This window comes from Pelmatolapia mariae, linkage group LG7 (genome assembly GCF_036321145.2).
Source record: "Pelmatolapia mariae isolate MD_Pm_ZW linkage group LG7, Pm_UMD_F_2, whole genome shotgun sequence".
NCBI lineage: Eukaryota > Metazoa > Chordata > Actinopteri > Cichliformes > Cichlidae > Pelmatolapia > Pelmatolapia mariae.
In genome coordinates, this window is record NC_086233.1 from 61,728,998 (window position 1) to 61,742,523 (window position 13,526).

The 13,526-nt window shown below is 42.5% G+C and overlaps 3 protein-coding genes across 3 annotated transcripts; 2 read left to right on the forward strand and 1 right to left on the reverse strand.

Annotated features, from left to right (window-relative positions):
* Window positions 1-366: 366 nt before the first annotated feature.
* Window positions 367-6,674, reverse strand: dennd11 (DENN domain containing 11). The gene is made up of 9 exons (XM_063480140.1): window positions 5,903-6,674; window positions 5,302-5,401; window positions 5,048-5,206; window positions 4,200-4,353; window positions 3,952-4,090; window positions 3,611-3,742; window positions 3,368-3,518; window positions 3,125-3,193; window positions 367-3,017 (listed from the first exon to the last, which is right to left on the reverse strand). The coding sequence occupies exons 1-9, from the start codon at window positions 6,312-6,314 to the stop codon at window positions 2,822-2,824; spliced, it is 1,512 nt and encodes a 503-aa protein (XP_063336210.1). The 5' UTR covers window positions 6,315-6,674; the 3' UTR covers window positions 367-2,821.
* A 64-nt stretch (window positions 6,675-6,738) lies between these two features.
* On the forward strand, window positions 6,739-10,770 carry wee2 (WEE2 oocyte meiosis inhibiting kinase). The gene is made up of 11 exons (XM_063480139.1): window positions 6,739-7,540; window positions 7,638-7,846; window positions 8,031-8,088; window positions 8,432-8,601; window positions 8,703-8,824; window positions 8,906-9,052; window positions 9,128-9,232; window positions 9,317-9,402; window positions 9,516-9,686; window positions 9,826-9,974; window positions 10,339-10,770. Exons 1-11 carry the CDS (start codon window positions 7,283-7,285, stop codon window positions 10,502-10,504), a joined length of 1,641 nt encoding a protein of 546 aa, XP_063336209.1. The 5' UTR covers window positions 6,739-7,282; the 3' UTR covers window positions 10,505-10,770.
* Window positions 10,771-11,528: 758 nt separating this feature from the next.
* LOC134631620 (BH3-interacting domain death agonist-like) lies at window positions 11,529-13,480 on the forward strand. Its single transcript, XM_063480144.1, has 4 exons — window positions 11,529-11,742; window positions 11,982-12,255; window positions 12,718-12,851; window positions 13,037-13,480. Exons 2-4 carry the CDS (start codon window positions 12,000-12,002, stop codon window positions 13,229-13,231), a joined length of 585 nt encoding a protein of 194 aa, XP_063336214.1. The 5' UTR covers window positions 11,529-11,742; window positions 11,982-11,999; the 3' UTR covers window positions 13,232-13,480.
* The last annotated feature ends 46 nt before the right edge of the window (window positions 13,481-13,526 follow it).

The window sequence follows — 13,526 nt, forward strand, 5'->3', positions numbered from 1 at the left end:
CATTTAAAGAGAAAGGAGCAATGTGGGGACGTTGTGCCAACCTGAGTGTTTTGCAGTAGCTTGGACCTGGAGTTTTGGCACGCTGCACGGAGATGCCGAGTCTGATCGGACAGATGGCGTACTAGACAGCAAATCTGCAGGATTAAGCTTGTGGCTGCTTTGTGGGGCCCTTTGAGAATGCTGTAGGTTCATTTTGGTTTGGCTGAAAAATCTGAAAGTTTCAGGCGGAATATAAACTTAATTTCTACGTTTTTGCTACAGAACGATTGGCTTTAAATACAAACATTTTTTTTACAAAGGACTATAAAGGAATTGAAATAGGAAAATAATGATGCGGTGTTAGAAGATTAGATAACACTTGAACCGTATCAGTGTTTTATTGTTTTACAATGGCAGTACAGTGAAACTGACAGTTGCTCATGCTATTGAGTTCTTGTGTACATTACTGACATCTCTTACAGTGTTTCGCATTAGTAGAGGTGAAGACTTACTTGTTATTGTGTGATTACTCTTACAATCAAGAAGAAAACAGTCACACTATTTGGATACATTGCTGCATGTGTGCAATACTTTTGCCGTCTTTGACATTCAGTAATGTGAAAAGGCTGTACAAACGAATCATTTAGCTAATGCTGGTACACATCTGTGAACAGTTCCACAAAGAAGGCATTTTATACAGTGGTTTGTGTTGTGTACATTCCCTTTTTTTCTTTTAAACATTAAACATACACCTGGAAAGCAAACGCTGTCAGAGGAAAGATGATATATCAGCTGATAAGTCAACAGACTAGGTAGTCAATCCTGGAAAAGCTAAGGTCATTCTGAAGTTCTCGTGACAGTGTACGTAATCTTTTAGCAGTTAATGTTGATGTACACAGAGAAATTAGTCACCTTGCTCTTGTAAGTTGAAAAAAGTCACATTATGATAAGGCCCCATTCAAAAAACAGGGCTTAAAGGAGACCTACGATGCTCATTTCCAGGTCCATATGTTTTTGAATGGATACTACTAGAGTTGCTTTGCATCACTCAGAGTTCAAAATAATCCTTATTTGTCTTAAATACTGGGCTGTGGTGCAGATCTTTGACGTTTTAGTTTCTCTTCCTTTCAGCCAACTTTCTTCTGATTGGCTGCCCCTCACGAACAGGAGGTGGGGCTTCTCATCTACACAGAAGCAACATTTTAAATGTATAACACTGTGAAAAATGAATGTTCAGAGAATCTGCTTCCCTGACCTCGTTATTTGAAACTTTGGCCATGTTTAGTATGAGCGTATATGAGACACTAAGGAAATGCAGAATAGGTCCCCTTTACTACCCTTTTCTTAAATATACAACACTTAGTGCACTTTATTTTCTTAACAAAGCCAGAAAAAATATCCTTGGGGTGGAGTATGTCAGAGAGAAAGTTAAAACCACTTCTTAAATTTTATACAAGGCAAACGTCAGACTTATGTGTTCCAACATGGAACAAATTATCACCGTGGTTGGCAAAGGGGTGGCTGAAATAAAAGCACTCTGCCAGCAGTATTCAAAAGACACAGTTGGCCCATTTCTAAAGCTGGATTCACTGATGAAAGGACTGAGAAAAACAGACGGAACAGACCGAGTCCTTTCCGTGAATTTGCCCACAGAGGAGGAGTTAAAGCTTCTGCTCGGCTCAGGACATTACAATTTTGTTTTTGTTTTAAACGCACACAAAGAGATCTTTGTCATGAACACAGCTGAAAAGGAGCTCTTGAAAGCTGATCAACAAACAGCTTCATCGATTACTCTTTAGTTAGCAGAATTCTAAGAGATATATGAACTTCTGCTCATGAACAAGGCTCTACAGTAGTTTGAAAAAGAAAAGAAAATGTGACAGCTCATGTACAGGTGCTCCCGCTCTAGAACAACTAGATGGCTCAGACTGTAAATCATAAAAACAGCATATAAAAAGTTCCATTTAAGCATGACTGTGTGCATCGGGAAACAGTCCAGTGGCGGACGTGGTGCAGCATTCACAATAAGAGTTACACATTCATTGAAAAGTCTTCCACCAATTATGACAAATGAGAATCTTCGACGTACAACAATGCAAAAAGTTTCCAGAACGCATCGATCCCCTGCACTCTGTGATATCTAAATATTGTTTAAGGTGCATGAAGGTGAGCAAGGTCCTTAGAACAGCTTTTCCCTTATCATTCAGATTCATATTGCTTCCTTTTTCAAAGGCAATTAACGTGGTCCAAAAGCTTTTTTCCCCCTCAACCATTTTCAGAAATAGACAAAAAAAACCATAAGAACAGAATTACAGCTGTTATTCTGAGGTCTGTGTGATTTTCCAGGAAAGATATCTGAAGTGCACAAGTTCATTTCGAGGAACCTTAAATCCATTCTTTAGACAAACCACAAGTGGACGTCAAAGTGCCAGTGACTTCACTACAGTAGCAGGTGCAATCATCAGACTCGTTTACATTTTCATCCAGTGCTTCAGTCCTGGTCACTTAATCAAAGTCAAACAAGTGTGCACACAAGAAAACTGTGGTTCTGACAAAAACAGCAAGGAGTGACTCGCATAAGATGTTAATGGCCACAAGATGACAAGTCTGCTCAGCAGTATTGGTGTTTATCACCCACTGTGAAGAAGTGCACAATGTTAGGTGTCCTTTTCTTCCACAGTGGTTAGAAACAGTCTCAGGTTAAGATGAGACACACACACACAGAAGAGAAGAGAGCAGATGAAGTCCCAGGATGGAGGCAGTGTCTTCAGAGTCTTGTATTTGTGACCCTAGCAGGCACATATAATCCAGTGGCTTCCGAGTTTCTCGGGTTGAATGGGGTTCAGGGGCAGCAGAGGTTGTCTATGACCAGCGTTACATCGAAACCATAAACCTCCAGCAGGTCGGCAAGGAAGGCTCGATCTCCCTGGGGATCCAGCCCCATGGCCCTCACGTGCTCACCGGTGAGAGTGGGGTCGGCGCTTCCTGCTACCTCTGACAGGGTCTGGAAGATGCGGTTATTAAGCTCCATAAAGAACCTAGGATGGGATTAAAGGCAACTGCATTAATACGTGGGCTACACTCCACTTGTCTGAGTATGACTCAAGTCCATTATCAACCATGCAACCAGCTGTCAAGGACTCACAGGATGAAAAGATCCTCTTCATTTGATGTGCAGTCTTCACCCACCTCCTGAGAGTACAGCAGCAGTTGTCTTTGAAAAAAAAAAGTCAGTCACTGTAAAATCTAAAAATGACAAACTATTATAATCAACCAAGAGAATAATCGCCATCCTCGCTCATTTTGCAGCGTATTTCTATGACCACAAAACAAATGCATTTGGCAAATTTAAACATAAACAAAGAGGAGCTACACAATTTTAACGCACCTCTGCTCAGTCAGCTTCCTGTATTTCTCCTTGTCTGCTGCGTTCAGCCTGAGCAGCTGCTGCAAATGGCTTCTGTGAGTTTTCACATTCTGGTTGTCGATATAGACGTCATACAGCTCCTTTTTCTCCTCAAAGATCTTCTCCGTGGTGCCTTCAAACATATCACGTGGGAAAACATGTCTATATAAAAGAACTCATCACTTTATGTTGTAAATCAAACATTTACAGTTAAACTTCACTCACAGGCCACGTATGACAGCTCTGTTTCCAGGGCAGAGATGTCGGCTATGTTGATGTAGAAGAAAGGCCGTAATTCAGGCACAGAAACTCCAATGCCAGGTAATGAAACGTTGGCCAGGCAGCAACAGCAATACACTGAGGGAATATGAAAACACTGAATGAAAACCCTCCAAAAAGAGGAAAAAACACCACACATACTTCTCTGTTTGACTATTTGTTACATCTTGATCCCTTTGCATCACATTATTGTGAAAACAGAATGTGCATACGCAGTAAATCACATATTACCCAAGAGCTAGAGAAATGTTAATAGGGTGTGCACAAGCTATGATTAAGCAACTCACCCCTGTAGCAGACAACTCCTACAGGTGGAGGCGAGAAGATGAGTATGCGCTTCCGAAGCAGTGCAAACTTCCACAGCACCATTATTTGCTCCCCGAAAAACTGGATGAACTGGGACATGCAGCCAGCCGGGTGGGTGATCTACAGGGTGCAAGTAGTGACAAATGTGGTCATTTTGGGGGGTTACGTTCTATGTTTCAGAGCATTCAAGACAAGGGAGCATCAGCAACCCAAGTGTGTGCTTTCAGACCTTCATTTCAGGGTGCATGCAGCGGCTTATATTAGTAACACTCCAGGTCGGGCAGGCGGTGACTAGTCCGTTTCCTGTAGGGGGAAGAATGGCCTTCTTATCCTCATAGAAGGCCTCTAGTGGAGAATACTGGCCAGGACACTGCAACTGGTGTCTTCAAGGGGATGACAAGGGGAAAAAAGAAGCAATGTGAGCAGACTAAGCTTGAACTCACGTCTTTCTGCACATTCCCACCGGTGCTCACAGCTCATGTTACTGCGTGGACTTTAAATTGTGTATTCAGTATTAGCCAGTGTTTGGTCATCCTAACGCAAGATCACAGATTGTGCAAAGCAGAAGTTATCCATAAATTGCAAAGTGAGATCGTCTGAGGCCAGCTGTATGAAATAAATTAAACTTTTCTATTTGATTTAACCACTTAAGCCATACAGATCACACATTTAGGCTTGCTACTGCAAAGTGTCACGCATAAAATGTAGCCAAGATATCCACACTCCCTTCAAGTTGCAGCAAATCTGCTTTAACTGTAACCCAAACCTGTGGTTGTGTCACATACTGTATTTCTACAGACAGTGAGAGTCAGGATTTTATCATAAGGAGAGCAGTGTTTCAGAAGAGAGGAGGAGAGATGCTGTTAACAGTATTTTCTTCACTCCTGTGCTAAGACTTCATAGAAAAACTGCATGTCAGTGGGTTCTTGTGACAAAAGCTGCACCTGGGATCCTGAGTTCATGTTTAATAGATGAGCCTATATTAAAGAAGCAAGAATGTGAGGCAGGCATATAAAAAGGAACCTGTGGGCAGGGTATGAAGAGGAAGGAGGAAAACAGTAACTCTACATGTCTCACCTGACTTGGTTCTCCAGGAAGTGCATGTAACGGTAGAGCAGAGTGTAGGATGGAGACAGAATTCCCACAGACTTCATTCTCGCTCCTCGTTCCAGCTCACTCTCCACGGGCATGTTTGCAAAACATGCCAGACCGAAGTAACCACCCTTACGGAAATATCTGTCCAGTGGGCATAACGGAGAGCAGGAGTAAACACAGACTGACAGATTTCTGATCCTCATAGAGCTGAAAATTTGACATGTGGAAGTACGCACATGAAGTCGCTGGTGATCCGATGAGAACCGCTGGCCATTGACTTGAATTCAACACCATCCAAGTTGATGTCATGAGGCAGGCACCACTCTATCATATTCCCTGCCATTCACAAATACACACACACACACACACACAATAACCCATGAAGTCACTTCCTACACTGTCTACTTTCATCCTGGCAACTTCCTCCAATCCTGCATGTTAGTCATGTGTTAGCCAGAGGTCAGGGAGAGTAAGAAAGCAGTGACTCAGCCACCACAACTATGTAAAACGTGAAGGAACTTAGGATAAAGAGAATCTGATCAATTCTAAACAAGATCTAAGTGGAAGGATTTCCCCTTTAGACGATTTGGGACTTCAGTAATTTATTTTTGCATGAGCTTTAAAGGATGTTTGACTTTTGTCTCGTGTTGAAAGGTTGCCTCACAATAGTTGAGGTTATTTCTCCGTTATGGCTTTTATGAAAACCGTTCAGTATAATGCATGGTTGCACAGATAAAGATGTCAAAACATCACATGATTGTCATTTCTGCGGTTACGCAGTCCATGTCTGAGAATTTTAAATGCAAAGGATAAAAAGATCAAAGTCTGCTTGCTCACCTGATCTTGTATCAAAGGTAACCACAAACACGGCCACTATCTGGTCTTTTTCCTCCCACTGATCCTTCACTGAGAGGCCGGGGAAAGGGGCGTTACGGTCTGTACCGAGAGGCTGCGGGCGATCCCAGGCGTGCCCGGTCAGCTCGGTTCGGCCCGGGCTTCCGTCCCCTTTGACAACAACAGCAGCTGTCACATTGCGTGTCGGACCGGGGGGGATGATGATGGTGGTGGCGTCGATGGTGGTGCTGCTGCTCCACCCAGTACCAGCCGCAGTGTCTGTCGGCGCACTTTTCTCCGCCGCGGAGTCTTCTTCTCGCGGCGGCTGAGGCGTAGGTTGAGCCGCCTGGTTCGGATCGGGCGGTGGGATCTCCTCCCAGTCCAGGAGCGGAGCTCGGTCCGACTGTTCCACCATGGTGCTGCTGCAGCCTCCGAAGACACGAGAAGGAAGGAGAGAAAATACACAAAGCTCCGACGTGCCGATGTGTCGAGCGGGTTAAGCACGGCGTGAAAGACGGATCATGCTTTCCTGCTGCTCGCGGAGTTGTTTTCTATGTATTTGTAAGCGTGTCACATCCACGGACGGGGCTTCTTTTCCTCCTCCTGCCTCACTGTTTTGATGACGTAGCCCACTTCCGCCCACGTGTCTATATTACTATTTAATACAGTGACCTATTTTTTTTTTTACATTTCTCTGTCAAATACACAAACTTTTAAGTTACTTACAACAATGAATATTTGCAACTGCCCTTAATAATGACTATAAAGCGACTTAATAGGGTCATTTAAAAAAATCTTTTAATGAATTTTTATTCTTACTTTAAATGTCAAATGTTAGTTTTCGTAATATCCCCACACTACCCTAACATTAACTAAATATCACATTTCTTTAGTAATGCTTTACGTCAAGGTGTTTCTTCAATTACCACAACTCAACCAATCAGAGAGCTGGATGACTGAAACCGGTGGCGTCATTTATTTAAACAGGAAGTCATACATATGTGGCGCGAAATTCAAGCGTGTTGGCGTGGATGGCCATTTGTTTGTAAGTATACGTGATAAACACACGTTATTAGGGGTATAAGCAATATGAGAAACATCTTTTGAGCTTAACGTTTTTGCTGGCAATAATAAAACAACTGGCGGGGGAACTAATTAATTTGACTTTTAGTGGGCTGCTTATAGTAACCCTTTATCCTACACTAGGCCTCTGACTTTAGAGGTGTGGGGGTGTAACTGTAAACTTGTTACCTCTATGAACAAGCAGGCTTCACATTTTGTGCATAACATCAGTCCAGATTTTAGTACAGCACTGTTGTGCTCTCAGGTGTAAAAGGATATGGCATTATAAAAGAAGTCATTCCCCAAACTCAGGCCCCAAGCATGGCTACTTTATGTGATGGAATCAGCCAGCAGCTAGATTTTTCTAGTTGTGGAGAAGAGAGCAGCAGCAGCAGCGGTGACAACTCTGATGACAGCACCTTCAGAGTCTACAGTCCCACCTCTGCCTGCAGGACCCCCAGAGCGCAACGTCACTTCAGTAGAAGCAACTCTTTATGTTCCCCTCAGTACTGTACCAGCCCCATACCTTACGCCTCCTGGAGGAAGCTGAGACTGTGTGACTCTCCCAGCACACCCAAGGTGGGGAAGAATATAGGGTAAACATGCTTCTGTTTCCCGTCTGTGTGCTTGAATGATGTTAGTTTTGTTTTTTCTTTGTCTTTCTCTCTTACTATAGAGTTTGCTATCAAAGTCCTCCCAGCCTTACTCCAGTCTTAAGATAAGTCGTCAACAGCGAACTCTGCGTTTTGCCTCAGCTGCCGCAAACCTAATCACAGCACCTCTTGTCAACGTGAATCCTTTCACCCCAGACCCGGTGCGCAGGAACAGCGAGCAACAGTGGAGGAACAGTTGTAGAAGTGACGATGATGATGACTGTGGCCGCAGGTATGCGATTCCACCTTATTACAGGACTGCTGTCACAATAAGAATCTCCAACTGATGATAAAAATGCTTTCAGGATTCAAATTGAACTAGTTTTGGTCTAAACTTTGCTAGACGTGTCCTGATACACAGGCCTGACTTTTGTAGTTCTGTATATAAAGGGCTAAATGCCCTTTCTGTATTCCAGGTTTAAACACAGCCTAACGTCATCTGAAGAGGATGATGAAGCCTTTCTCCCACCAAAGGTACAAAGCTATTTTTACCAGTGCTTGTGTTGAATGTAGCCCTCCCCTTTCAGATGCTTCTGATATGATTTCATCATCGGGCTTTGTCATCTTCAGCTGCCTCCTCACTTTGTGTTTTGTCCAAAAATTACATCCTGCCAGCCCTACTTCCGGAATTTCTACAAGGAATCTCTAGCAGAAAGAAAACTGCTGTCAGGATCCTCACAAAGTGATTTCCTTGTGCACTTATTACCATATTTGGTGAATCATCACAGAAGAAACCCCAGTTCTCCTCTCATACGGAGTGACGTGTGCTCTTTCTTTAGAAATCTTTCCTTCTTACCATGTCTGTTTAATCTGGCAGAGACGAGCTGTCCAAGCCTTTATGCTGTCACGCTATGAGAGCGAATTCCTGGAGCTAGAGTGCATTGGTGTGGGTGAGTTTGGTGCAGTTTATAAGTGTGTGAAGAGGCTGGATGGTTGCTTGTACGCCATCAAGCGCTCCAGACGACCCCTGGCAGGCTCTGCCAATGAGTGAGTCAGCACCGTTTCTGTTTGGCTAACACACATCAGCCCTCCCTATCGTTTAAACACCTTCACTGATAAGATTTTTTTTTTTTTTGTTCTTTTATTAGGCAGCTGGCCCTAAAGGAAGTGTATGCACATGCTGTGCTTGGGCACCACCCACATGTTGTCCGATATTACTCAGCATGGGCTGAGGATGATCACATGATTATTCAGAATGAATACTGTGACGGTAGGTTTCAAATCAGCATCTAAAGTAGAATATAAAATGAAGGACAGCGTTGATTTTTGTCTTCCCGTGTGTGTCCCTCAGGTGGAAGTCTTAATGGCGCTATTGTAAAGAGGGAGGCAAACGGAGAGCTGTTCACAGAGGCAGAGTTGAAAGATCTGCTACTGCAAGTGTCTGTGGGTCTAAAATACATCCATGGCTCAGGCCTCGTTCACTTGGACATCAAACCAAGTACGTCTGTTTGACCACTTCTCCCTTTGGACGTTCATTCACTGTGCCTCGTTCCTAACAGTTTTTTCTTTTTAGGTAATATATTCATTTGCCACCGCCCCAGCGCAATTGTGATGGGTGAGGGTGAGAGTGAAGAGGAAGATGATGGAAACCCTTCAGCCAGAATCATTTACAAAATCGGTATTACAGTTGATGTTGAATAAAGTGCTACCTTTTTGACAGATTTATTTTTGTTACCGTCGGCTGACTTTGAGTTTTCTGCAGGTGATCTGGGTCACGTGACATCAGCCACCAGTCCTCAAGTTGAGGAGGGGGACAGCCGCTTTCTGGCCAGTGAAGTCCTGCATGAGGTAACTGTTCTGAATGCTCATTTGCATTAGAGGAAAACTGGTTAGTTGCACTTTCCTGTTTTGTGGTGTTTCTTGTGGTAATTGCACATTTCAGTTGTCTCACTGCTCCCCAGGATTACAGTCACCTCCCCAAGGCGGACATATTTGCCCTGGGCCTTACGGTGCTGCTGGCTGCCGGGGCTTCTCCTCTGCCGCTAAATGGAGATCAGTGGCACAGTCTTAGAGAGGGGCGTCTCCCCAAGCTGCCACAGGAGCTCTCGCCTCCCTTTAGATGTTTACTTCAGGTAATTCTATAACCTTGTTGTTTTAAAAATATTTCATTTAATGTTATTTAAACACTCATTCTTAGTTGCCACCTGTCTAAATGTTATTTTTACTTGTTATAGCTGGAATAGCTTATCTTTAGCACTTTTTCTCTGTCAGTTGTTGCTGGAACCAGACCCAACAAAGCGGCCATCTGCCAGGGAGCTTTGCAAACACACAGTCTTGAGGGAGAAGAGGACTGAGAGGCTGGCTGCTCAGCTGCGAAGAGAGCTGAATGTAGAGAGGTTCAGGACTGCCATGCTTGAGAAGTAAGAAGAAAACTGAAAATAATTTAAGCTGCAGTGCCCAGTTTGAAGGTTTCAGACCCAAGTCGCACTTGAAGTATTGCAGTAATTAATGGAGATGATGGGAGACTTTCAGAGTACTTATAAGTCACTTATAATAAATAAATGCATTGTTAAGGAAGTGAAAGCCCAAGAGAAGTTATAGGCCCAAGTGGTGACAATGCAAAAAATGCACAAATCATACCAGCAGGTGGTGCTGTTTCATCTCAGCAATGCTGTAGTAGTCGCCTGTGACAGCCTGTAGTAATCACCCATTCTTATGTTCATATTTAACAGGCTGGTTTTGGTATCTAATTATAGTTGAAAACACTTTCATTTCCCCTTTCAGAGAACTCCAGGAGGCCCGTCAGGCAGCTTTGTCACCCAAGCAGAACCACCTACAGGGCCACAGACCACCTGTCAAGATGGGCTCCCTCCCCAGACCAGGGAGGAGGCTTGTTGGTAGAAAGACTGCAAGATCCATGAGCTTTGGTTGCCCAGGTTATGAAGTCTGATGAGATGACGTGAAGCCTAATTTTCTGTTTTTTGCTGTGGTGTTTACTGTGACACTCTGCCAAAAGGTTGTGGTAAAGAATGCAGCAGGAGGCAATGTAGCGTGACTCCAGCAGCAACCGTAACAGAGATGATTGCGACATAATCTTATTTTACGTTGTGACTGAGACTTAAAGCATTGGACAGAACTGTTTTAATTATATTCTTGACTCAAACATGTTCCAGGTGATAATTTTAACATCTCATAACAAGTGAAGACCAGTATGCTTAACACGTCAGGCACTTGGTTTTTTTTTTTTTTCTTTCTTTCTTTTTTTCTTTTTTTTTTTTTTTAAACCTGTAAATAAACATTTTAAGCATCTTATCAGCATTTTATTTTGTGTTTTGAGTAGACTGTTTTATTGTGTTTTCCTGTGTCTCTGTGGTGACCTTTGTAATCCAGAAGATGAACAGGGACTTTCCAGTGGAGTGTTGCTCTTATCTATAACTACAGCCAACTGTATGTTGGACTTGAAAAGCATGAGCCACCATACTGTGAAAGTTATTTGAAAGGCTCTATTTGTCATAATCTTAAATACCAACTGGAGTATATGCTTCCCCAAGATAGATCCAATTCAATTTATTCCCCCCCCCCCCCTTGTACGAGGCCACATTAGCACTGCCACTGATTCTTAACACAATACTTGCATAACGGCATAAATTCTAATAATAGTATAATATATAAATGTTTTCCTGTCACAATTTTTAGAGGCTTTAAATGGCAAATATGTTATTTAAAAAGTCAAAGTAAGTGGATAAGTCAAATGGGACTTACAATATTCGCTTTCTTAAGCTTGTGAAAATATGTCCAGAAGAAATATAACTGTGGGACTATTTTAATGTAACACATTCAGTCAAAAATGACCATAATTAAACGTATATGCGTTTTTGACGCCTTCCGGGTAGTTTGGAGTCAACACCGTGTATGCCAGCCAAAAGATACATATGCAGGCAAAATTCCGATGGTATTTAAAGGCGTCATGACGCAGTAGCAGCAACTGTTTTAAAGACTGGAGCTGGTCGGCAGTCTGCCGCATACATAAGTTTTCACTTCACGCAAATAAGTTAACGTAGGTGACGTAAAAGAGTGTAAGTGAAACGAATCGGTATTTGATAGGATTTTGGTGTTAGGTATACTTTAGCTGCGTGTTATACTTTTAGTTTGTTCGACGTTAAACAACTTTGACGAGCCGAGCCCAAGGTAAGCTAACGTTAGCATTAGCTTAAACTATTTTTTCTTTAACCACTCGAAAGCCAGTTATTAAAATACAAAATTCCTAAACTTCCTCTGTTTTGACTGACATCGCTTAAATATCGGTTGGGAGCTGACTTTTTCCTCTCTCAGCGACTGTCAGAAACAAATTTCGATGTAATGTTAAGTGTCCGGTTGTGGCATCTTCACTGCTACTATATTATTTAATAGTGTTATTTTTATTTAAGGGCTCAGGCTGGTTGTAGATGGATCACTCGACTACTCGGGTTACGGCGAGTGAGCTCATTTTGGCCTTCCTTCAAGAGGGCCATGAAAGCGCAAGCTACATGAAGGAGCTTCACTCGCTGGGCGAACAGTTCAAGTTTTCTTGGGACATCAATAGCAATGGGCACGACGCACATAACCTGGATAATGGAGAGCTTGAAACTGATGGTTATCATCCAAGCAACATCGGAGTCTTTATGCAGGATCTTCACCCCATAGTGGATCTACAGATCCGGGGTAAGTAAAGTAAAACTATGTAAACTGTACTGTCTACAGTCAACTTTGGTATACGTGCCACAGTCATCAGCTGTTTATTTATTTATTTATTTTTAATCAATGAGTTGTTTGTGGCAGTTTTTGAGACAGTGTAATAAAATAAATGTTTTATAAACATGTCTTGAGTTAAGAGACCTGATCAAATATATAGTTTGACCCAGATGTTTGCAAATAGTGCCATATTTTCTAAAAGTTATGCCACTAAATCACAATTGACCGAGTTGTTTCCAGTTAATAACAAAACAACTGAAAGTGAAACCAGGAAATGACCCTGACTCTGTTGTTTGTGCTACAGAGCTGAAGTTAATTAGAGGTGGTCCAGAATGTTAAAATGGTCTTAATGGAAACTATAGAAACATGACTTCAGCCATAAATGTTAAACTTTACTCTAATACAATTGTATTAACTTTTTTTTTGCTGCAGGAAATCATGAACAGGCTGCAGCTGTTCTTGAGGTTGCACGAGCGTTGGGAGAAATCGCTGCCCAGTTTGAAGACAGAATTGTGACTGAAGCTACCAGGAACCTGAGCAATAACATATCAACCTCCCCTCTTCAAGTGAGTATGGGTTCAGCTAGAGGACTACTCAGTGCACAAACTATGTGTAAACAAGGGCTAGTTTTAAATATGCCGGTGTAAAACTTATATGTGGATATATTGAGATTACCCTAGTGATGCCACACCAGGTTGTTTTTATTTTGAGCCTAAGTGTATGGACTGATCTATTTGTTTCTGCTTTCCAGAAATGGAAGGACTACCTTGCCTTTGAGGTAGAGAGGGTGATGATGCGTGGGGTAGGTCCTGACCTACCCCGGGAGAGAGTCATCATAGCCCTTGCACTCACGCTGGTGAAGAGGGTGTGCGTGCAGACCCCACAGAGGTTGAGAAACCTTTTCCACACCGCCCTGCAGTACATCAACACTGCATGGGCTTTGTGACTGAAGAAAAGCTGTCTCTAAGGAAATGACAGTTACATCTGAAACTGCAGTTTGCGTCTCATGATTAGCCAACTGTGAGTTTGCTACCACTGGCACGTCAACAAACACTTCTGAAGAACAAAATGAAAGCGTTAAACATGATACTTGAATTTCATTATTCCTTTTGTTTACTATTGCTTAAGTGTTATTTTTCTTTAATACTTAAATGTTTACTTTATGTTGCTTATATAAGTAGCATGATTAAAGTTTTTCCCTTCAGAGTTTAATTTCATTGTATATACACAAAAAAATAAAT

Bases quoted from the DNA above. Each gene is read 5' to 3' on its own strand.
- wee2 (XM_063480139.1), top strand. From the start codon at position 7,283: ATGGCTACTTTATGTGATGGAATCAGCCAGCAGCTAGATTTTTCTAGT. The intron at 8,602-8,702 runs GTGAGTCAGCAC...TTCTTTTATTAG, and splicing joins CTGGCAGGCTCTGCCAATGA to GCAGCTGGCCCTAAAGGAAG. The intron at 9,053-9,127 runs GTACGTCTGTTT...TTTTCTTTTTAG, and splicing joins TCACTTGGACATCAAACCAA to GTAATATATTCATTTGCCAC.
- dennd11 (XM_063480140.1), bottom strand. From the start codon at position 6,314: ATGGTGGAACAGTCGGACCGAGCTCCGCTCCTGGACTGGGAGGAGATC. The intron at 3,743-3,951 runs GTGAGTTGCTTA...ATATTCCCTCAG, and splicing joins AGGAGTTGTCTGCTACAGGG to TGTATTGCTGTTGCTGCCTG. The intron at 3,519-3,610 runs GTGAGTGAAGTT...ATATGTTTGAAG, and splicing joins AGAGCTGTCATACGTGGCCT to GCACCACGGAGAAGATCTTT.
- LOC134631620 (XM_063480144.1), top strand. From the start codon at position 12,000: ATGGATCACTCGACTACTCGGGTTACGGCGAGTGAGCTCATTTTGGCC. The intron at 12,256-12,717 runs GTAAGTAAAGTA...TTTTTGCTGCAG, and splicing joins AGTGGATCTACAGATCCGGG to GAAATCATGAACAGGCTGCA. The intron at 12,852-13,036 runs GTGAGTATGGGT...TCTGCTTTCCAG, and splicing joins TATCAACCTCCCCTCTTCAA to AAATGGAAGGACTACCTTGC.